The 25,003-nt window shown below is 42.8% G+C and overlaps 1 protein-coding gene across 1 annotated transcript in view; it reads left to right on the top strand.

Moving 5' to 3' along the window:
- Positions 1-18,981, top strand: part of LOC118776935 (girdin-like) — an 88,244-nt gene extending 69,263 nt beyond the window's left edge. Inside the window, exons 16-30 of the mRNA XM_036527592.1 lie at positions 800-927; positions 2,314-2,455; positions 3,888-4,064; positions 4,427-4,588; positions 5,145-5,422; positions 6,565-6,708; positions 7,221-7,407; positions 7,724-7,869; positions 8,482-8,574; positions 9,486-9,691; positions 11,284-11,367; positions 12,510-12,713; positions 13,097-13,162; positions 17,128-17,351; positions 17,882-18,981. Coding sequence (XP_036383485.1) covers positions 800-927; positions 2,314-2,455; positions 3,888-4,064; positions 4,427-4,588; positions 5,145-5,422; positions 6,565-6,708; positions 7,221-7,407; positions 7,724-7,869; positions 8,482-8,574; positions 9,486-9,691; positions 11,284-11,367; positions 12,510-12,713; positions 13,097-13,162; positions 17,128-17,351; positions 17,882-18,883 — 3,243 coding nt within the window. The 3' untranslated portion in view covers positions 18,884-18,981. The remainder of the gene's footprint in view (positions 1-799; positions 928-2,313; positions 2,456-3,887; positions 4,065-4,426; positions 4,589-5,144; positions 5,423-6,564; positions 6,709-7,220; positions 7,408-7,723; positions 7,870-8,481; positions 8,575-9,485; positions 9,692-11,283; positions 11,368-12,509; positions 12,714-13,096; positions 13,163-17,127; positions 17,352-17,881) is intronic.
- Positions 18,982-25,003: the final 6,022 nt, after the last annotated feature.

Genomic DNA, 25,003 nt, shown 5'->3' on the forward strand with positions numbered 1-25,003 from the left:
CTAGGCAATCGCGGGTTGTCTTGTTTTATTTCCCATTGCTGTCTCTGCTTACTGAGCCACGTTCTTTAAATTTTTCTCACACCCCTCCAGAAGCAGAGAAAAGCTTAGCAGCACACAGCTAGATATCCTCCCAGAGTGAGAAACTTAGCTATATATTTTACCCCTCCTCGCATCACTAGTGCTTTACAAGCTTTGCAAATAGCAATTTTGTTATCTGTTTCAGATATTTTGAAATACTTCCATACAGCTGACATGCTAAAGCTTGTTGCTGGTGGTAATAAACATTTAGCGTCATCGCGTGCACATAGTTAATGCGTCACCTTATCGGCCAGGCACATCGGTTGTCAGCCAAGTGCTTTCTTGCTGCTGTTGGTGACACATTCCAACTGTCTCTTAATTGATCACTTTATACCAAAAATACCGATATTCAAGGGAATGCCAAATTCTCGAGGTTTGAGTGTTTAAAAGGCATCAGAGGAGGGTAAATGGAAAACATTATCAGTATTTTACTAAATAGGTATACAATGTAATCTGTAGTCGGTTCTGTAGTGTCATTAAGGGTTGAAAGTAATTTCACAAATTTTAACAGGAACCATATGAAATTATGAAGATGGATGTATCAAGCACAAAATGACCCTTACAGCACCATTGTATTAGGGAACCATCTCCACCTTTGGTGTCCTTTAGCGAAAAGTATTACATATAAATAAAGTGCATTACAGATCACACTTCACATCATAGCTGAGATAAGATAAGATACTGATGTAATAACCCATTGCTGCTGCTCTTGACATTTCAGGAGCTGGTGAATGAGAAGCTGAAGACCCAGCAGATGAATAATGACCTGGAGAAGCTGACCCATGAGCTGGAGAAGATCGGCCTGAATAAGGAGAGGCTGCTGCAGGATGAGCAGGCCTCAGACGACAGGTACACATCTTGCCCGCTAGCCCCCATCAAGAACCTGCTCAACACTGTCCACCACAACTGCTTCTGCAAGGGGGAACGCATGGTGCATTTCCACCGGAACCCACCCAACTGTAAACATGTACACAGTATTTCTACAGAGCTCTGATGGTGCAGCATCACGGTTACAATGTTACTGGAATGTTGTGGGCATATAGGATCAAGAGAGCTTCCCCCCTTAGCTTATAAAGCCCAGTTCTGAATTACTACATGGACTCTGGCAACAGAGGAAGTGTGACTTTTGCATAACAAGCCATTGATGACTAAAAGTCAAAGTAAATTTATTGGTTTCTTACTTACTTTTTCAGAGTTGTGTGTAGCTTTTCCTTAAAGAAACATCTGAATGTCTGAGAACTGGCTGTGGTCTGATAAAATCAGGAGTTGACCGTACAACTGAAATTGTATCAGAATTCTAATTTTAAATTGATTGAAAAAGTGAATAAGGATCTGAATATACCGGGGCTATACAAAGTACACTGACTCAGTGCATCTCGGTGTGGTACGCAAACTGATCTGACCAGGACCGCAAAGCCCTGCAGAGACTGGTGCGCTTAGCTGAGCGCACTTCCAGGACTGCCCTCCCGTCTCTGCAGGACATCTACACCAGGCGATGCAGTACTAGAGCTATCAAAATCATTAAGGACTCCACTCCACCCATCCCATTAACTGCCTGTTCAGCTTGCTGAAATCCGGCAAGCGCATCCTCAATCTGATGACCAAAACTGAGAGGCTGAGGAGGAGCTTCTTCCCCCAGGCCATCAGACTCCTCAATACGGACATGCCCGCCACACTAGCCTTGAACACAAACTCTGGACTTTAATGATGTGGTTGTACTTTCCTTCACTCAGTACTACCTGCATTTGGTACTTTCTAGTTTTTATTCTTATTGCACATATATTTTCCTTTTATCTATTTTATCTATTTTTATCTAATTTATTTTTATCTCTTCTATTTTGCACAGTCTAAGGAGTTGGACCAGTTTTACATTTCACTACAAGTTGTATGCTGTTTATAACTGTGTATGTGACAAATAAAGTTCTTGAATCTTGAATCTTGAATATAAACTTGAAGAAAATGGAGTGGAACATGGAGGTGCCAAGCACATACCAAGCCAGAGACTATGGTTTCTTCATTCATTTTCCAGGGTAATTTATAAGTGCTTAGTATGTTTAGCTAAATGTAAATCCTGATGTTTGTTTTATTTGTTTCTGTTTACATATGCCTTTTAAACTGCAGATCTTTAAATATTTGTTTGTGTTCTCCAATCAAATGCGGGTATACTGATCATTGCATTGTTGGGTTACCTGTAATGTTTCCCCTCTTTGCTGACCTTTCCAATGTGCCTTGTAGTAGGTACAAGCTGCTGGAGTCCAAGCTTGAGTCAACGCTGAAGAAGTCCCTGGAAATCAAGGAGGAGAAGATCGCTGCCCTGGAAGCCAGACTGGAGGAGTCCTCCAACCTCAACCAGCAGCTACGCCAGGAACTGAAGACGGTGAGTCCACCCAAACACGATCATGCCTTTAGCCTTGTGATTATTTATGGGCTATGCACCAAAGCCTTTGAGCCACAAGAAATGCTCTCAAAATTAAATTTGTGGAGATTTGTCACATGGTTTCAGACCTATATTGAATGGATTGACTGTTCAAAGGGCTTCATTATGATTTGATATTTTTCCTCTTACCAATAATATATCTGTAGTGTAAACATTATTGTGTTATTATTGACATGACTTGGTGGCCATATTGATTTTTTTATTTTCTAAATAAATTTTGCAAGACGTTTTTTGTACAGCATGTTTTTTTTACATTCTGTTTAAACTGCAAAGCCAGTCAAATTTTAAAATGTGCTAATTGGTGAGTAGTGCCTTTCAAAGTTAACATATGGCTTATTAATAGAATTAAATCTGCCTTCTTCTGCATATTCAGTTTCCCATCTTCTACCTCTCTCACCTCTGTAAAGATTTGAGTTAACATTAGTAATGTAATCAGTATTGTTTACAAAATAATTATTAAAGCATACTGTAAGTCACTCTGGATAAGAGTGTCTGCGAAATGGTAAAAATGTAAATTTAACAGTCGGATTTCCACAACTGGAATGATGTAAATATTATATACTTAGTCGTTGGTATTTCATGCCCACGCATGCCATGGACTTGATATTGCAGTGCCAACAGTGCCAAGTTGGATTTTGCCTATAACATTTGAACATCTCTTATACATTTGGCCCATGGTATGAATCATCTGGCACGATCCTTCTATGACCCCTCTAAGGCTGTATTCTTTTGTATTGACCACTTGATGGCTACAGTCATCAGTGGCCAGCTACAAATTGTCTGACCAAACTATGAAAACAGTTTCTCATTTTGTCAAGCAAAATGGCAGTTCTAACTAATGAACATGAAGCCTGTTTTCATTTTCATTCATTCTGAGAAGCAGAAGAACCAAAAAGTTAATAAAGTGTTCAAGGAGGTTTATACTTGGCCAGATATATAGTATCACTAAAGCAGAACTTTGTCATGCTTGATGTGAAGCCCTGACAGCGCTTCAGACATGCTTGTAGAATATGACAGACCACAGTATTCTCTCTAGATTGGTTGGTGCCAGTTAGTATGCGATTGTGTGTGTGTCTTTTTGTTGTTATGTAGATATTGTAGTGTTTTCTGCTTATTGAGTCCTTTCCTTGTGCCTGGCCCCAGTTAAATCACTGCGTACAGGAAAAGAAGAGACTGAATGCTTCAAGTAATAGTGAAGGGTCAAACCGCAAAGCTTTTACATAGTGCTAAAATCGAGTTTGCTTTGTTATGCAGTTAGGAGTGGGAAAAGCTGGAATGCTTTTTTCTGTCCCATGTCTAAGACATTCAGAAAGATCTGCATAAGTGGGGCAAAGTAAGCAGAGAGGAGAAGGTCTGACCTTTGTCCCTGCAGGTTAAGAAGAACTATGAGGCCCTACGGCAGAGGGAGGAGGAGGAGCAGATGATGAAGAACTCACCTCCTCAAGCAGGCGATGACTCCCAGATAGCCAGCAAGTGGGAGAAGGAGAGCCACGAGGCCACACGTGAGCTGCTCAAGGTCAAGGATCGCCTCATTGAAGTGGAGAGGAATGTGAGTGGATTATTATTATTACTGCATCTAAACTTAGATGCAATAATTAAAAGTGAACCTTAGACAAATGGAAGTGACTTGGTTGCATCCAGCTGACTTCAAACAAATCAAAAGATTGCTTTTATTGGATTTTGGCACTTGTGATTACTTACTCTTTATTTTCATGTTCATTTTTTCTATCTGTATTTTCAACCTTTATGAAAAGGCAAACCAGTTTAAATAGTTGCCTTAAGATGTATGCCACTGCACACTATAACAACAACTGGCACCATCCCTTCTCGTGACTGTGGATTTTGCCATTAAACTCGAAGAAAGTCATGGTGTGCATCCTTCCTATGCATCCAATTCATGCCCCTCGGCAGAATGCCACCCTTCAGGCAGAGAAGCAGGCGCTGCGCACGCAGCTGAAGCAGCTGGAGACACAGAGCAGCAACCTGCAGGCGCAGATCCTGGTCCTGCAGCGCCAGACGGCCTCCCTGCAGGAGAACAATACCACACTGCAGACGCAGAACGCCAAGCTGCAGGTCAGTCTGCACACAGCTGCGTGTGTGTTTGATATGTTCTGTTTGAACAGGTCCTTTTAGTATAGTCACATACCATCTCACAACAGAGGTAGCCATGTACAGTAGGACTAACTGTAAGTCTGATACCATGGGATTTGTATGATGATGTGATTCCAGTGGTAATTGTCATACTGACCCTTACCTTGTATCTGTTTGGGATTTGTACTGGTACATATTAAAACATTAGGACATTATAAGCTTTCAGCATCAGTGGAATTGGGTTGAAGACACAATATGTAGCACCCTCTTCTGACTTTCTTGTGAATTCCCTGAATACATACATCTAAAATGGCTCACCGGTTTGCCATGATGACTGATCAAGTTTTCCTTTTCCTCTTTCCGTGTTTTTTTAATGGTGTTGTCCATGAATAAAACATTTGTTGCAGCGCAGTGATTCTGTAATAGACGAGTCAAACAGTAAAAAGCCTAGATTCGGTTTGACCCGTACAGGCAGTTTAGGTGGGTGCATGCTGCGGCCAACCGGTTTCAGTAAGTCTGTCGGCTCTTCCCGCCACAGGTGGAGAACTCCACACTGAGCTCCCGGAGCGCCTCCCTGATGGCCCAGAATGCCCAGCTGCAGAGCCAGCAGTGTGCGGCGGAGGGCGAGCGGGAGGTGGCGCAGCGGGAGCGCGAGGAGCTGCGCACCGCCCACGAGCTGCTGCTGCGCGACCACGAGAAGCTGGCGGCCCTGCACGAGCGGCAGGCCGCCGAGTACGAGGCGCTCATCGGCCGGCATGGCGGCCTCAAGGCCGCGCACAAGAGCCTGGAGCTGGAGCACCGCGAGCTGGAGGACCGGTGCGGCCTTCTCATAGCGCCTCCTTCACAGTTTAACAGCGCTTTAACTGACAGAAACATGCCACTTCATACCGCAAAGGACACTCGCTGTTAAATATACATGAACACTGACAAGTGTTTGGAGTCTTTATTTTGCAGTGTGGCACTTTAACAAGAAACCTAGGCTTTGCTGTAGCCCCCTTTTTTCTCTCTTATAAAAACCGAGCAACACGGTTCTCCAGTACATTGCTTAGTCCCGTTCTGCTGTGATATTGCACTGCTGCGTACAGAGCTTACAGCACTGTCACAGAAACAGCTTGCTTTTCTTACAAACTGTTACGCTTTTAATGAGATGCCCTGACATTGCAATGTCAGACTCTTACCTGTCATCATCCTATTAAGATGCAACACTTTATTATGCAATTCTGTATAAATCAAATAGGTTAATTTGCAGGTAAAAAGAGCACTTTATTACATTTACAATTTAATTTAGCAGTGTTTGATTATGTTAAGCCTTAATGAGTTCGACTGCTGTGAGTACAGTAAGGCTTTCGCATGAGAATAAAATGTAGTACAGTGGTGTTCTTTGAAATGAATACTAGGACTACTAGCAAGTCTTCACAGAGACATCATTGTTAATTAGACGCAAATCTTGCATTGTGTAAGTTCAAATAAGTCATATGAGCAATTGGTTTTTTGATGTAGAGCTTTTAATTGTTTCAGCACACTTCAAACAGGTCACTCCATAGAAAAAATGCAAGCCATAACAGGTTGAATTGGAAAGAATAACAACAATGCTTTATATTACGTTTCATGATTGTCATTTACCAGATAGTCTTATCCAGAGCGACATACATAGGTTACACTTTTTATAGGTTGTCCATTTATACAGCAGGATATTTACTGAGGCAGTTGTGGGTTAAATACCTTGCCCAAGGGTACAGCAGCAGCGCCCAAGCTGGGAATTGAACCAACAACCTTTCGGTTATGAGCCCTGCTCCTTACCACTATGCCACACTGCTGCTTTAGGAACAGGAATGAATCTTGACTTTTCTGTTAACATTAGCCCTTTAACTGCAGTTTCCCAGCAGGCACTGAGAGTCCACCATGTGTTGGCTGAGCTGTGCAGGGTGTGTGAAAGAGCCCTTGTGTTATGACCGCAGGTACAACCAGCTGCTGAAGCAGAAGGCCCAGCTGGAGGAGCTGGAGAGGGAGCTGAAGGCAGAGCAGGAGAAGATGCTCTCCGAGAACAAGAACCACGAGGCCACCACCGTCAAGTACCAGAAACTGAAGGAGGAGAATGATAAGTGAGTACAAGAGGGGAAAGGCCTTGGCTCTTGTGTTTGTGTGCGTGTGTCTGACTGGTAGTGACGGGTAAGTGCTTGTGGTGGTGAAAGACTGGCTTGTGTTTCATCTAAAGGGATGAACATGTCAGAAAAGTAAATAAAAAAGGGATGGTGGTCCTCCAGCTGCAGTATATACAGTATGCAAGGTGTATTGGATGTAGTATTTTTTTTTTTATTTGATGTGTGTTGATGTCACACATTTTTAGATATCTTGCTGCCACTTACTGTACACCCCATGTTAATGACAGATCTTTTATAAATCTGTACAAGATTTAAATATATCTTGTAACGGTCATTGGCTTCATTTATTTTTTCCTTCCAACTTCCAACACTTGCTTCCACCTTTCCATGTGAGTCATTTTCAAATATTGAAAAAAAAAAACATTTGAAAAAGATGGATTACAGGTTCCAAGTAGATATTCTTACAAGTGACAAAATTTGTTGTGCTCAAACCTCACTCTGTTGTTTTGTAGACTGAACCAAACACACAGCCAGCTGCTGAAAGACAATGAGGAGCTTCAGGCAGACCACAAGACCCTGAAGAGTCTGCTGAACAGTGCCAAGCTGGAGCAGACCCGCCTGGAGGCCGACTTCTCCAAGCTCAAGGAGCAGTACCAGCAGCTGGACATCACCTCAGCCAAGCTCACCAATCAGTGCGAAGTACTGGAACAAGCCTATGACATGAATGATTAAAATTAGTCTTCCTGACAGGATATATTTAGCTCAGCACATTACTTTTTTGAATATAGTTTGTATAGTGTTTAACCTTCTTCACAGTTTGACCTTATTTTATGGGCCAGTAACTATACCAGGTTTTTGTCCCTATAGACATACATATGAATGATACCTACAAACTCAAGTCATACTAATGGGTACAGTCTTCAGCTTCCACACCAGAGATTCACAAAAATCCTGTAAAAGTTACTGTACCCTCAAAGAGCCTAGAGGGAGCTGGTATTCGTGTGCTGTGTTACAGCTACTGAGCCAGCTGAAGGGGAACCTGGAAGAGGAGAACCGACACCTTCTGGACCAGATTCAGACCCTGATGCTGCAGAACCGGACCCTGCTGGAGCAGACCATGGAGAGCAAAGATCTCTTCCATGTGGAGCAGAGACAGTACATGTATATACCCGCCTCTCTGTCATAATCTGCGCAAATACAGGCACAAATAATTATTAAGGCACATAGGAACTGTCCACCTGTCAGCTTTAACCAGGAGGAAGTTCTCTTTCCATCCAATCCCAAGACAACACACTAAGAGCACAAGACAAGACAGCACATCTTCTGTTTGCCCTGCTGGGATATCCACATGCACATCCTTTTGCAGATAATAGAGTTGTTACCTAAATACTTTGTAACATCTAAGGAGTAAGGGAGTAAATCAGATCCATTTCCATTTACATATTTTCTCAGGGTCATGTAGTGCTGGTTAATGTGAAAACCTGCTGACATAAATGTTATAGCAGTTCTAAATTGCTAGCTGCCCCTCAGCATGCACATGGTATCTTAAATTTTGAGATCTTTCCATTCTTGCGTCCAACAAGAAAAAGTCACAGAGCTGAGTAGAGAGAGCTGTGCTCAGATGTGCAGAGTTCAGGATGACCTGCAGGCCAGTCATTGTTTATAACCCTAGTATCCCGGTGAAGTTTGCTGAGGGCATATTTTCCTCTCTACCTGAGTGATTGTTGGGGTAATTTCCTCTGAACAACTGGGGCCTTTCTTTCCCCCTCTCAGAGATAAATTGAATGAGCTGAGGAGGCAGAAGGAGAAGCTGGAGGAGAAGATCATGGACCAGTACAAGTTCTACGACCCGTCACCTCCACGAAGGTATGCACAAACATCCAGCAGGCATCACATACACACAGATGCTAATGACAGACATCCTTGTGATACTGTATTGCATTCCAGGGTTCTTATGTGTTTATCGCAGCACTGAAAATTAGGAACCGTGTTACTTTGCACTGTGTAATTTTGAAGGAATGGGATGGAAACTCTGTGCTTATGGTTCGTTTTGGTCATTCTTGCAGAGCCCTGCTAAGCAGGTATTTGTATGTATTGGATGTAAACCCTCTCTGCACGTTGACTCTATCATTGCATTCAAACTGCATTGTGCCAGAGCTTCACAATACCCTAGTCTGTTCTCAGTCACTGTGGCTTACTGCTCCATCATGGTAATGTGGCTCAGAATCTCCCCTGCCAAAATTAGCTATCAGAAGATAAGAAGAATCATTTTAATTTGTTAATTTGTTGTTAATGAAGATCGTAATTACACTTGAAAGGCATCAGCTCACAGTTCCCAGGCAGGCAGGCGTCTGATTAGATATGACAAATTGATTGTTTGGATGTGAGGTGCACATGCAGGTTGAGTGTGGAACACGGTTGTCCCCAGCGTGTGCTCGTTCCCCATGGGTGCCTGCCGCTATTTTACGCACATGTGTCCATCCTTCATTCGTGCTGCATGCGAGTGACGGTGCAGACAGCTGCTCTCCCAACAGTGATTTCAGCTTTGTAGTGTGAAAGTGTTGTCGATTAGACAAAGCGTGTGAGTAAGGCCCCGGGTGGCTGAAAGACATGCGCATGCCTCCCGCATCCCTCACACACATTCAGAGTTAAGAAACCCGCGTCCTTTTCAATGTGATGTGAATTGCCGGCCATCTCATGGAACTCACTGTGGACCTGGAAGGAGAAGACAAAAGGATGGGACTCATACTTTTTAGCATGTTCCTGTCCCCCCGCAGACGAGGCAACTGGATCACGCTGAAAATGAAGAAGCTGATCAAGCCCAAGAGCCGCGAGCGCATGCGTTCCCTGCCACTGTCGCCCCCGCGCTCCGAGTCCGGTGAGGGCTTCCTGGGCCCCCCCGTGCCTGATAGCCAGGACAGCTCTTCCGTGGGCTCCGGCTCCAACTCCCTTGACGACACACTGTCCCACAAGAAGAGCAGCAGTGAGTATGACCTGCCTCCTCCCCCACACCACCTACACGCTGCTTCTACCATCACTACCAGCATGTCTGGTCTGCTGACCCCTCCCACTGAAACCACTGCAGAAATGACAGGGATATTTAGTTTGAGCAGACGCTGTACCCCTCCTCACTTCACTGAAATGGCTGGGGGATTCAGTCAGAACAGGCCCTGTTCCCCTCATCACTCCACAGACAGATTCCATCCACCTAAGTACAATTGATCCTACCCCTTGGCAGTACAGGCACGTCTGGACCAAACAAATAGAAGGGAGTACCTGCTAGTAACTACTTGTTTGTTGCTATTTAATTGCATTGCTTTTTGCTTTTAGTCCTAATGTACTCTGCTTGTTTTTCTCTATCTGAAAGGGAAGAGAGTGCAGTGCACTCATTTGAACTCCCCTCACATGGTATGCTACAGGGGTGGCAGACCTGGGGAGCGCTTGACCGTAGATATGCAATTCAGCTGTCCTGTCGCTGTGGCTTTGGGCATGTCAACAAGTCATGACTCATCTTTTTTTGCAGTGTCAGATAGTATTAAAAGGTGCAGTGTGCCCCTTTGCTGGTGAGAGATGACAGCACTCCCTACTCAAAAAGATTGCACTGACCTTGAAAAGGGTTACTTCAGTTGTGTTATCCCCCTCTACCTGCACAGATTTAGAATCACACCAGAATAGGCCCTCTGTATGTTGATTTCCTTCATCTAAATCTAGTCAATTTCCATTTTCCTCCATTTACAGTGACGAGTAGAATCCATCTGTAGTCGTTGGTAGAATATAATTTTGAGGGATTCAGAACACATTGAATCAGATGAGAAATTTTCATACTTGATGCATCATCGAAGTTGTCACTATGTGTACCAGTCAACACACCTCTCATTGCTTATGTTTAAAGTGCAGTCAGACAGGGACAGTACTGAGTTCTTCACCTGTTTCACACATCTGGCACCTGTTTACAGAAACTTGATTGTTTTTTGATTGTAAACTTTATGTTATGAATTTTCCATATTCATGGAGATGCAGCCTCACCGCAGACCAATTCAGTGATGCTCATGGGTCTGTGAACCAATTACAATCCACATCAGAACGTGAGGCAGATGCCGGTGCAATCTTATCCTTTTTTAACATATGTAACCCTAAAGTACCTACAGTACTTTTAAATCTGTTATTTTCAATGAACACTTATGTTCTTTTATTGATGTTGGCGCCTTTTAATATGTATCAGCCTTTGCACGCCAGGCGTCTGTAATGTGTCATCTGCTGAAATGCTGGCAGTCCACAGTGTCCTGTCCTGTGTCCTGCCACCCCCTTGCCCCAGCCCCTCATACGTCTGCATTCATCCAGGAGATGCAAGTGTGTGTGCGCGTGTGTGTGGGAGTACACTCTCACATGTGTTTGAGAGAGCCTGATCCCTCCTCCCGCGCTCACAACCAAACTGGCCAGTCAGCCATGGGTCAGCGCCCTGGCCTCTCTGCCCCAGGTTCCCATGTTAATGTCCATCTGTTCTCTTCCCCCTTCCCTGTTTATCTCCGTCTCCCCTGGCCTGTCTGTTTCTCACCATCTTCTCTGGCTTTAAAGTGGCAGCACTGAAAAGGTTGCCCTTTATGAGGAACAAACCGAAGGACAAAGACAAAGTGAAGGCCCTCTTCCGCCGTTCCATGTGTAAGAACTGATAGTCCAGCTACTTCCTCCTATTGGCTGCACTTGTGTCCTTTTTTCCTGCTCTTTTTTTTCCCCTTTGTATTTATTGTGCTAACATTTTTCTTGACCCTTTCATTCAGTATAAGCACTGGCCAGCTTGGAGAATAGTGCTTTTTGCAAGGTCTGTGGCTTTGCAATGTCCCCCGCTGAACGTAAATGCAGAGATTTTTGACAAACTTGACAAACTTTTCCTCACACACCAAGAGTTCACCCATCATGTAGTGATGTTAGTTAAATTACAAAAATAAGCAAGATTAACAGACTGCTGTTGGTTCTGTGTATTCCAGTGCAGTATTCCAAGCATCTCACCCATTTTAATACTTTGGGGAAATGCAAAAAAATTAGATATGATAAGAGTATAATAATAATCTGCGGGTCCATCAAACAGGGGTCTGTTTCAGTGTTTTTTTCTTTTCAGCTTCATTTTTCATGTGTTTTTTCTGTTAAATAACTTTTTGGCCAAAAATTCATTTCATTCTACCTGTAAAGGCCCGTTGCTCCGTGAAGGATTCTGCATACTTGTGTCGTGCTTGGATGTGCGTGTGACCTGCACTGTTCATGACCCTTTAGCCCCATGGATGCCTGCAGTGCGAGCTGTCTCCACACCCCTGTATCCCTCGCACACCCCCAACCCCTCACAGCTTCTCCACAGCTCATAGCAGGCATGGCTTGGCAGCACTGCTCTCCACCAACAGGGGGCTATCATGTTGGAGCTGAAATGGAGGCTGCAGACATGCTCTCTCTGTACCTTCCTCTTTGGCTGCCTATTTGAGTCTTTTCCTCTTTCTTTCTCTTTTTCTCTCTCTGCTCAATGCTGCATTTCAGCTCTGCGCATGCTATGATAACACCAAAGTGACTGTTGCCTCATCATGGAGGGTCCAGCATCTTTTTTTAAAAAAAGAAGACACCAGACACTCCGTTCTGTGTTGTAGTGAAGCATTCTATCATGCTGCTCCCTGGAAATCCAGCACAGCCAACCGAGCATCATGTGAATCATGCGTTGCCACTTAGATTTTCCTTTCCGGGGACCAGCATGTCTAGAGGCAGGAAGCTGGCCTCACCCTGAGCCAGGGTAATTCATTTCTATTTCATTTCCATCTCAGCCATGAATGACCTGTTGCAAACCATGGCCCTGGCGGGGGGCCAGTGGGCCGGTAGCTCTGACAACCTGGACAGGCCGGAGGAGGCCGCCACCGGGCAGCGGCGGAAGGAGCTGGGATCTATGGCCTACTCCACCACGGCCATCAACTACGCCACCCTCTGCCTCCCTGCCGGCCACAGGGCCAATCAGAGATTTAAGGCCAAAGGTAGAGCTAGGACACAATCCATCTTTTCCGTCCTTCTCATGTCTACAACTGAAACTCCATTGCAGTAGAATGTCAAAGAAACAAAATGGCACGGGACGGTGTGAGCAGCTGTGTGTGTTTACTTGAATTTTACTGGAGCAGTAATCAGGAAGTGAAATAAATCTAAATAAGTCTATCACGGTGAAGTGCTCCATAGGTGAGTACTCTCCTTTCAGCCAAGTGCTGCACTCTTTTTGGCATTCTATTGTGTCTCTACTTACTGAACACGCTTTCCATCCTCCGCTCCTGCTTTTAAACAGGCTGGCATGAGAACAAAGCCTATCGGATAAGACAGTGGCACCCCCTGCTGCTGACATAATCATTACATTTGTGTTCTCCTCCAGGCAATGCGTCCTGTGAAGATGTTGCCCCAGCGGCCCCTACTGATGCCAATGGACTGAGAAGTCATGGTAAGCCAGATGCCATGCGAGGATGCTGTGACTGTGAGGTTTGCTGACTGGCATGAGGGACTCTCAGTACATACCATGGCATTTAAAACCACCTGTATATCTGCTTTTAATGTCTGGCATTGTCTTGGAATTGTCCTTTTCTTTCACATTGAATCAATCTTCTTAAGGAAGTTGCAGTCCCACTTAAATAAGTGTTCATTGAGATAAACAGTTACTCCAAAATTATTCAAATTCAAAGTTATTCAAAGAAAAGTTCAGCTGTTTACTTTCTGCTATTACAACCTTTAACAGAAGTAAAAAAAAACAAGATGGGAATGCTCAGAAAAACATTTTTAGTTTTTGGTATAAATTGGAACACGACCTACTGTACTAGAGCAAGACTACTGCCAGCATGTTATCTTACTTTAATTTAGATTGTGATTGTTTCCCTGGTCTTGAACAAGCACCACATATAAACACAACCTGTGCTCCACTTTTGTTCTAATAAGCTATTAATTGTTTGACTTATAATATAGATATGGATTAATTCCCACTAAATTTTACAAACTAAACTAATTTTACACTAAAACTTAACATTTTTAAAACTAGCATCAGGAAACAAATCTGACACTGACACAACATACAGGGTTCAAACACAGTATAATTGAAATGCATTTAAACTGCGTTTGCAAGGAAGTAATAATTGTAGCATATAACTTAAATTGTTTACCTCCAAACTGCAAAATCAGTTGTTAATTAAAATGATATTGAAATGATGGCAGATACCTCATTGCTTCAATCCTCTTTCTTGAAACACATAACTGTGATATAGATAGAGCGTAGCCTGTCTCCTCACACACCTGTGTGTCACACTCAGCTGTTTCTGTTGAATTGGTCAGGATGGGTGGTACTCACCATAGTTCTGTTTCAGTTCATTCAATTCAGGTAATGAATTAAAATTTCCGTTTATGAATTGAATTTCATTTAATTACGTGAATTCACTGAATTGAAATGGAACTGGCCCCAACTCTGCTGCTCCCCCCTCTGTCTGTGCCTCTTATACAATACGCAGAATCTCCTGTAGTCAGTTGTGACTGGCCGTTGCCATTTGTGTCTCCCCCTCCTCGCAGACCTGACCCATGTCTGTCACCTCTCCTGTGTCTTCTGCTAATGATCTGTTCTACCCTTCCTCCCCTTCCTGATCCATCCTCATCCAGTTTCCCCAGCCGTTCCATCTTCTGCCCCTACGCTTGCCTTCCCCAAACTTCCCCAGTGGGCCCCCTGGAGGTCCCGCGGGCCCGTCACCTGTTGTAAGGCACCAGTTTCTCTGTTTCTCAGTCAGCACGCTGGCACCCGTTGCATGGCACCCGGTGCTCATGCCATCTGTTGCTCCCCCCATCAGTCTCATGCCTCCAACCCTGCTGGCCACATTCCGCTTCCACAATGGCAAACTTAGTAGCAATACCACCACCAGCAACAAGCTAACTTCTACTCTTCTCTGCCTCTCCTCACTTGTCCTTTCCTGTTTAAGTGCACATGGCAATATGTGGCAAATACACTCCTGTTGTTGCAAGGTCTCTGCTTTCAGCATTTATGTATATTTTTGCACAAGTCAATGCTAGGGGGAAAATTTGTGGTCTCAACATAAACATATCTGGGAAACAAAACTGATCCCAGATGTTTCTCTTCATACTGTATCTCTACCTGAAAAATGAAGGGTTCTTCCGTTCACATGTCAATTTTGATCAGCACAGAAGAGAGCATATGTTAAAACATACTATGTTAAACATTTCTTTCTGCATCTGTGAGTGGTCACTTACTGCTTTGTTCATAAGAAAAATGTTCTCCATTATACAGACCTGTCTTATTTAGCACCATACTTACCACTGCTTCAAAGCTTGCCTGTTCTGTGACACTTCACCGTCACCGTGCTAATGAATGAATTAACATACTACAGCATGCCGCTTCCCCTGTTTGCTTTCTGGCACTCAGCTTCATAAATTATGTATTAAAATGGAAGAGACTGTGATCACTGAGCATAGATCAGTTACTAGGGTATTATCTTAAGTCTTCAAACCTGATGTGTGCAAAATATGGCCCCCTCAGCATTTCTGTGAAAATGCTAATTCTGTAGAATCTTGCCTCCTCCAGTCTCCAGCATTGAGTCTCTGATAAATGCAGTTATTTGATCTATTTTTCTGCAAGAAATTTTCCCACAGCCTGTGATTCTGATGTAGCCATTTCCTTCCCATATCCTCCATCCTCTGCACTCAGCCCATGAATATTCAGCCGTGACTAAACAGATGAAAATGTAGACGTAAATAAACAGAAATGAATGAGCAGCTGGATGCGGCTGTGTTATGCCCGCCCTCCTGTGTCTGATTGGCAGGGCTGCAGCAAGACCCTGACTATCACATTTCTGCTTCATTGTCCTCTGCCTCCGCAGGGGTAAAGAAACTGGCCACATTCCTAAACTGGCCCCCTAAAACCATTCTGTCTGTGTTCTTAGCTTCTCAATGGTTGATAAGAGCACTGTAGCTGCTATAACAGCTTTCACAATATGACTGTTTCATTTCTATGGAGAGAGAACTTTTCCTTCAGTGTAATCATTGCTTTTCTCACACTACTGTGATTCTGTCAAGTGACATTATTTGCCATGTTTTTATGCTTTTATTCGAGTAGTTGCACAGTTTTGCCAACGACACATGCACCTGTCACTCATAGTTTTTGTTGCAGCACTCCTGTGTTTAAATTAGAAAGGTTTTTAGAAATTGAAGGATGAAGTTTCTAGTGAAAAACATCACTGTACAAATAAGTAAAAATGGACAAGAAGTGAAAGGGTGAATATGATGGTCCATTAATAAAACTAGGAGGCTTGGCCGTTTCTCACCTTCAGTTGCTCTCATAAAATTTATTATGTCAACAGGCACCCTGAACTAGTTTGTTACCACAGTTATCACTGTGTCTGTATCTCAGCTACATGTCCCATGGTCCTACTGAATAATTCATGACTAAACAATAGTTTATTCTCAAACAAGATGAGATATCAAGGGGGCTCCTGAGTGGCTCAGTCGGTAAAAGCACTCGTTCTGAGTGTAGACTGAGCGCTACGGCCCAGACTCGAACCCAACTGTGTCACTAGCCGACAGTGACTAGGAGCTCACAGGCGGAACACATTGGCTTCGTTCCGCCGGGGATAGGGGTGGGTACCTCGGCAGGGGCTTCGGTCCCATTAGCAACAGCAACCCCTACTGGTTGATCGGGCGCCTGTGGTCCACGTGCTAAAGCTGCATATGAAATGTCTTCCTCTGACTCATCTGTGTGCTAGCTTAGCTTGTGGACAGCAGTGCAAAAAGAAGCAGCAGCTGACACGTGCCTGTCCACGCTCTCCCGGATTGACAGTGGGGGTTGTGCAATGAGACCAAACATCAATGATGAAATTGGACATTCCAGAATTCAGTGAATTGGCCATTCCAATTTGAGGAGAAAATGGAATAATGGAAAAAAAGATGAGATATTGAGTGTGTTTAGAGTTTGGACCTTGCTTGTATGCGAATTGTGTGCTTTTATTATAGGTTGTTAACGTGCTTGCTGGTGAGTGTGTGTCTTAGGGGTAGCTGCATATACAACCGGCAACACCTAAAAGTATTTAAAAATCATTGAACTTCCTACTGTTGTGCAATCGAAATTGTGTTTGAAATCTATTACTAAAGTGTGTGATCAGATTAATTCATAATACTTGAATAGGTATTTGGTCTTTGTTCCCAGTTACAGAATCACAGCAAGCAAATTCCGTCTGCATTTGTGAGCTGTTGCTATATTTCTGGGGTTTATGTCAGGGACAGTGTGCCACAGTGTCCTAGGAATAATTCTTTTTGCTAGTAACTTCGCCTCCACGCCATTGCAGCTTCGTAGAAATGCCGCATGTTGGCAGGGACAGGTGGGAGTGTGGGTGAAAGGGCATTAAAAGCCTGTCTTCCCGGCAGCAGGTGCGGTCAATGGCAGCCACAGCCGGCCCCACAGCGAGAGCAGCGGGGAATTCAGCCCCGGCCTGGACCACGAGGCCTGGTCCAGCGGCAGCAGCCCCATCCAGCAGCCACTCTCCCAGAGGGTCTGCCGCCAGAGCCCCCTGCTCCTCCGCAAGAGCCTGGAGCCTCCTGCCACACAGGCTAAGAGGAAACCCACAGAAGAGGCCAAAGACCCAGCAGAGGTGCATAGTGTGTCAGTGGTGGCGTGGTGCTTAGGGCAGTGTTCTAAGTTGAGGGGTCCAGATTCAGTTTTCACTGCCATGGTGCCTTTAAGCAAGAGGCATGACCTTAACTGCCTTAGCAAAATATCCAGCTTTACAGGTGGATAATGTACAGACATGAAAGTTATGCTCCCCACCCTGGGTAAGGGTATATGGTTTGCAAGTAATGCAGTATTGTAATTTGTGCCCCTTTTCAATCAATTTATTTTTAATTCTTTGCCAAGTAAATTGCCCAAAGCAGTATTGAATTTAAAGGATGTAAGGGTTAAAACAATTTATTTGGAACTTATTTGGAAGTCACTCTGGGTAAGGGCATCTGCTAAATGACATAATGTAATGTAATGTACTTATGTAATTTTTAGTTTGTTTTAACTCTACCAGATCTTCACTGTACCTTTACATGGCATTGTTCCCAACTCAAGTTTGAGTTGAAATGACCATACGTGTCATATTAATATCATATTCCCTAATACATGGTCTTTGCTACACAGTTAGGTAGCGAGGAAAAGCTGACGGCAGAGGCATCGAGGCTGTGTGGCAACTCGTCGTCCCCAGTGCGGAGAGAGCAGCTCGAACGGGCTTCCCTTCCCAAAACAAAGGGCATCATGAGGTCGGCCAGCGGGAGGGCAGCGGTGGACTCCTCCGACGGGCGGCTGTCTAAGACGGGGCAGGGGGTGCGGCCCAGCCTGCGCAAGGCCGAGAGCACGCGGGTCAAGGGCTCAGCTCCCCGGCCCACGCTCAGCGCCCAGGGCAAGGCCACCTCCATGTCCGAGCGCCTCAACACCTCCTCCTCCTCATCTTCTTCCTCCTCGCTGCGACAGAAGGATGCAGGCGGTGGCGGTGGCGGTGGCGGGGGGCCTGTCTCCACCTCTACCTTGCCCCGTGCCAGTAGTGTCATTTCCACAGCCGAGGGCACCACGCGCCGCACCAGCATCCACGACTTCATGGCCAAGGACAGCAGGATGCCCGTCTCGGTGGACCCCTCACCCACCAAGGCCGGGCCCCGGAGCCAGCCCCCGCTCAGTGAGTACCCCCGAGACTCCCTACCCCACAGCCTTGTAACACCATTGCCCAAGTCCCCCAACACTCCCGCAACCAGCAGCACCCTGCTCAAGGAGGCTCCTGATGCTTCTAGCCTGGAGCCTTTCCTGGGCTCCACGTTCACTGTCGATTCAGTCTTTATGGACACCATGTTCAGTGAGCCTGTGTTCTCCTGCCCTGGGAAGAACCACACCTTCCTGTCTCTCAATACCTCCCTGGTTAGTAACATCAGCGGCCCCCCTGTCAAGCACAGCAGCTGGCCCACCAAAGCAGGACAGGAGCCCCAGGGGAAAGCCAATCAGAGCCAACACAACGGCCGAGCCCCCAGCCCCCCTGACTCTACAGCCCATTTTGATGTTACTGCCACTGAACATGTGATTGTTGAGCCCGCATCTCCCACCTTATCCTCTGAGGACAGGCAGTCCTTGTGGTATGAGTACGGCTGCGTTTAAACAGGATTATTCAGAGATAGGGGACAGGTTCCTGTGCACTCAATAATGACCAGGCAAGAGAATGCACATGCCATTAGATTTCACAGTTCACTCCACACTGCCAGCCTGGCCTTTAAGTCTGCTCATGCATGTTTTGACAAAGCACTGTGACACTATGATTTGGGTTGCTTATTGAAAAGGTGCTTGTTTTTTTTTTGTTTGTTTGTTTTTTTGTTCTATTACATCACTATGGTTTTGAGGTTAATGCATGAATGTTAGCTTTTCTTTAACACTATACGTTTCTTTTTCTTTCACTGTAACTGTTGTTTCCATTTTAGTGGTTGTAAATGTATTTGTAACTTTTAACCCTCTGTGCCTTTGTCTATTATATGTAAATAAAATCTACATTTAGAAGAAATTGTGGGGTTGGTACAAACAGGCAGTCATAATTTGTGGTTACAAGGCTGAAATATGCTACTTTAAAAATAATTTTATAAATAGACTGCTTGTGCTTTTACACTTTGGCTTGTAGAGCAAGCTAGATTTGAGACTGCCACCTGCCACAGGATATCCCCAAATGTCCTTTCCTAAAGCCAGATAGTAAATAATTAAGTTTTACGCGTTTAGGAAAGTATTATAGACAAATATTGCAACATTTGATCTTATTTTGACAATGCAAGATACTTAACCTTTTTTTTTTTTACTTCATTCATGGTTTTGGATGAAGTCTCGATTTGCATATAATCTGCATATACACATCAACATCTATAACATTTTCAATGTGGTTGATATTTAAGCAAAGTTAAATTGAGATTTAATTTGTGGTTATTTCCCTCTTAAATTGTTGCGCATATTACTTTAAGGTTTAGTAGTGGTACATGGTAACAGACAACTTTACCCTGGAATATATTTCTCTGTCTCTTGCATTTCTTGAAGAGCCGTGTGCTACAGCATATTCCCTCATGTTTTATTTACTGCATGCCCCTCCCACTACCAGAGGATGTTCCCATGAATCCATGTCTACACATCCCAGTTGTTTAAAATGGTCAGCATCATGTGCATTTTTATGTTTTTTTTTTTAAGTTATTTTGCTCCAAAACCATTTTTTTGTTTTCTATTTGTGTATTTAGATTGCCATGGTTATGCTTTTTTTACGTAATTATTTTACTAGAAAAAAGTGTTCCCATGATGTACTTTTTATTTGTACCAGAAACCCTGTAAGAGTTGCATTACCCGGCATTACCACCCTTATCCTTCTGTCATGATCATGCCGTGTTTAACGTTTGTCTGTCAAGATACGGATGGCAAGTGTCTGCCTTTCCCTTCAGGCAATAAGGCCTTTAGACTCCCTTTGTTGGAAATGTTCTGAACACTGATCCACCTTTCATACTTTGCAGATCTTCTGAAATAATAAACTTTTTTCAGTTAATTGTGTTTAGTACAGCATGATTCCTAAAATGCAGAGATTGAACCGTGGCTACCTTTCTACGCAGTATCCTATGACATTTAAAAAGCATGCTTGGTTAGTATACCAGAAACATTAAGGGGATTGTGTAAGTTTATATTTATTTATTTATTCTACTTTGTTTTTTTTTGTTCTTGTTATTGTCACCATTGTGTTAGTGCCCCATTGCTTACATATATGTAACAGCTCATGCAGAGATATAATGAGAGATGCCTTTGTTCTGCAGATGTGGAAGGTTTACAAGGGTGCAGAAAGTCAAAAAGCAGGACTGGGGAGCGGCAAAGCTCGTAAATGTAGCCCCCCCCCCCTCCCCTCGTAGCGGGCTGAAGTGGTGAGTCTATGTGGGGCATTTTGGAGCTCCAGATTGTTCACTAACAGCATCCCATACACTACAGTGTAACAATGTCAGAATTGTACACTTCCTTCTGTTCTGGATTTACCATGTCAGTGCAGGGAAAAGTCTGGAGTCTCATCTGCATTTAGCTCTGTGGGGCTTCTGCTTGGTAAAAGTATGTACATACTACTTCCAAAAGAAAATACATCCTGTACGTCACTTGGTACATTCTTCTATTTGGTCGTTTTGGTGATTTTTGTTTTGTTTTGTTTATATACTTTGTTTGGCTGTAATAAATTGAATTACTGTGAGATCACGTCCAGTTTCAGCATTGTGAGAGTTAGTACCATGTAAGTTGTTACATCTTGCATGGCTCTTGTGTCTAAATGACTTGAACCTGCCACTCTGTCTCTGTTGCCTTTCAGTGCATGCTGACTCATCTTTTCTCTGCATCCTTGTGTATTTGTCATTACTGATGTGCTATTTCTGCTTCTAACTTTGCTCTCTGTCTATTTCTCTTGATTCTTTTCTTTCTTCCTCCTACTCAGAGAGAAAAGTGACCTCGAAGCTCTCATTTTTAAGTCCTTAAAATCTGGTTTTACGAAGGTGGTCTTCAGTGAAAAAAGACTAACATCTTGTTTTGTAAAACAAGATTAATTTAGAGTTCCTAGATTTCCTACCTTCCTTGAATCAAGGAGCAAAAAGACTCCCTCCAGAAACCGTGCTATGACTTTTCAGACATATTTTAATGGCATATTGCACTGCCATCAGGATTGAACATATGTGCACACTTTGACAAATATTCTGTGCCAACACTCACCCATTAAAAATTACTTGCTGAACTCTGAGGATTTAAATATACCTTTGTGACTTTGAAACTTTGTAAATGACAAGCATGTGCACACAACATCTTGCCTGTGGAACTGCTGATCTCGATGCTCAATGCATTGACCCTAATAGCATGTGGAGACCAGACATAGCCCACCACATTCTGCATGGAGCAGTCAACATTCTGGCCTCCTCAGCAAATGGACATTGCTGGAAGTTGCCATCATTTTTACTACGGGAAGACCGCTTTCTTTCCTCCTGCCTCAGCTTTATCGCCACAGTGACTACAAATACGAAGCTGTGCGAGGAAATGTGCTGGTCTTCAGAGTGAAGCACTCAGTGGTATTTGCAGATTTTTAGTTCTATCTCTGTCATGTGTGACTGCAAGTGATTGTGTACAGTTCATGTCCTTTTCCATGTTTGCATCTACATAAATGCATTTGATGTGAGCAAATCTTGAGGTTTCTGTTTTTTTTTTTTTCTACAATGTAATCCCATGTACATCCTAAACTTTTAGACTTCAACACCATACACACAGTAGACCACTGAAAGTCTAATCCATTAGATCCATTAAATCAGATATGAACAGACAGAAATGATTATGTTCTCATCTTTGTAAAGGTATGTGATTTGCAGCGCTTCAAAACAATCAGGCTATATTGATGTGAGATTTGCCACATGACAGGAAATAGTCTTTTCTTTGGCCACTAAATAACTATCTGATAAGATATGAACCAACATGGAGAAAGGCACACAACAGAAGAAAAATGGTTATGACTAAGGACCCAGTGAGAAGCCAGTATACAGGCCACAAAAGTGAGGTGAATGGATGTTTGAGTTTATGAAGGTCCTTCAATGTGTAGGGTGCTGGTTTTTGCTTTTCCTTTGGATCCCAGTCATGGATCCCTAAGACATGGCCCTTCAGAAAAAGTTGTTGTACCCATAGAATAACACCCCTTATAGGAGAAATGCTTGGATGTGAATGTGCGCCATATAATATCCCATTTAAGGCCTCTGATCACTATAGTGGCTTGACATTCAGATGGTATTTTCATGAAAAATAAACACAGATTCATTTGTTGAAATGGTCATAAGGGAGAAAATAATGAGACGTTTGTGTTGTTATGCATTTCATGTAGTTAGGGCAAATGTTCAGAGATTCCAGATATCTCACAACCCTCTGGCTTCTGACACTGACTCAAATTACTTTCTTTACACTGCAAAAAGATAGTTCAAATCTGGAAGACTGAATTTCAATTTGTACATTTTCCAATTAATAGATAATCCAGGAACCATCATCATCAGCCATCATTATATCATTTTGTCAGAAACATGGAAAACGTTGTACCAACATTTTTGTATTTGGAGTCTCCACAAAAAATGCTTTTGGTGTAGATCAATACTAAGTTATTCACCTTTATAAGGTGCTTGTTCTGTATAAGTCAGTGGAAACCCTTGCAAGAATGGATCTGCCTTTAAAATGGTCAATGTCGAATTGAAGCAAAGTTAAAGTACACAAGAATGGCCATATGCCCTCACACAAACCAAACAATAACTTTCAAAGCAGATCTGCCCAGATTTCAATGGCAGATCTATTTCCTAAAATCTTTTAACTTGGTCATGTGTTTTTTCATCTTACTATATGAAGAAAATGAGGTCTTTCATACCTTTTGTCACATTCAAGTATGTTTACTGAGATACCATGATGGGCTTGTATGACAGGCATTCAAAACAGCTGCAGTGCATGGTTACAAGAATGTGATGTCACAAATTAGGTCTGGTGTACGCACTCTCCTTGTGTAATGCACTATATAATTACATTATTAACTATATGGGGTTTAGGGAAGTGGCTGAGTGAGTCATTTGGTATATGCTCACAGAAAATAGTGGTAGCTAGTGGCTTGCAGTTAGCTTGGTTTTATCAATAATAAGTGACTGAGAGAGGTGTGTTTTTGTATTACTCATAACAATATGCCACAGGAACCCATTGCCCATATGTGTATCCTTCGTAGGTGCATATATGGAGCAGTGCTTTATTCTTTTACAATCTACTGGATACCAAAGTACCAGAAAAAAGCAAATTAAGGAGCTGTCAAACCTACAAAGCACATTCCAAATATTTTGTTAATGTCTGTATCTTCTGTATATTATCTTTATCTTCATCTGTATCTTACCTAAAATAAGAGGGGAAAGCATTTTCATGGATATGAACTAAGTTTTCCTCAAAGTTGTCAGCTATTCTAAATCTCCCCTATGCTACTAGTAAATGGGTTGTCAGCTATTGTCAGATATTGGGAGTAACACAACAAACATCCAAAATGTTCTATTATTATTGTAAAAATGTATTGATAAAGTCATACTTATCCCTGGGTTTGCAAAGACACAAGATAGGATATACTGTAGAAGCACATTCCCACAATAACAAAACTTTTTAACATTATCTGGTCTTTCATTAAGCAAGTTTCCTCCGTTAGGGGGTGCCATTTGATACGCAGGAGAATCATCTGGAAAAGAATGCAGCTTTCCGTTAAATTGCTGAAGAAGAAAAAGCCTGCAACAAGCTTTTTCAATTTTTATCTGTCAACTGTTTTGTTTCTCCTGTTTTTATAGGCATATTAGATGGAGAAACACACATATATTCTGTTAATACTATCATGCTACATGGTGTGTATAACAATAATAATAAAATGTATTGTGTATTACATATGTAATACACACCTGCTCTATCCTCCACTAAGGACTTATCACTGAGGCCTTTTTCCTCACATTCATTATAGATCATGACTTGGTAAAATTCACTGTTGCAATCAATGTTCAACCCCATTGTTTGCAACAGTGGTCTTATAAACAGTGAGGATTCCACATCAATTTCCTATAGAATGTCATGTTACAAGAATGCCAGTGGCCTCCATTGTGACATCACTGCAATATATCAGTGTGGGTCATTTCATGGACAGTACATTTTCATTAAAATTCCATTTTAATCCTGCCATGACTATGTATTACTGATATAGAAGAGAGCAAATTTAGGGGGGTATTCATGGATTACTCATGGCTGAAATACTAAGATGAAGGTGGTCATCAGACAAGAAAAAAAAAAAAAAAAAAACATCTGCAGAAATGTAGGAAGACTTCCAAACTTGTAAGTGGCCTATGATTCTGGACTTCAGATATGCTTCTCAAAGTTACCCATTGTCTCTATAGGCACATTGAATGCAATTTCATAAATCAAGTGATATGGTATTTTAACATATTTGATGAATGAGGTTGAAGAGAAAGTAATATTGCTCGTATATGGATCCTTATGTGGCACTAGATGAACCCCTTATGTAGGGTAATACTGCTCTCAGAAATCTTTATTAGTACTAAATTTTCACATTAGTTTGATGTAGGTATTTTTACTTTATTTTGTTATTGATTTATTTTTATTTACTTTATTTATTTTGTAGGTATTGTATTTGTTACATGTGTATTATGAGTATGCCCAAAATTATAAAAGATAAAACCTGACAAC

Source organism: Megalops cyprinoides, chromosome 1, assembly GCF_013368585.1.
Source record: "Megalops cyprinoides isolate fMegCyp1 chromosome 1, fMegCyp1.pri, whole genome shotgun sequence".
Taxonomy (NCBI): Eukaryota; Metazoa; Chordata; class Actinopteri; order Elopiformes; family Megalopidae; genus Megalops; species Megalops cyprinoides.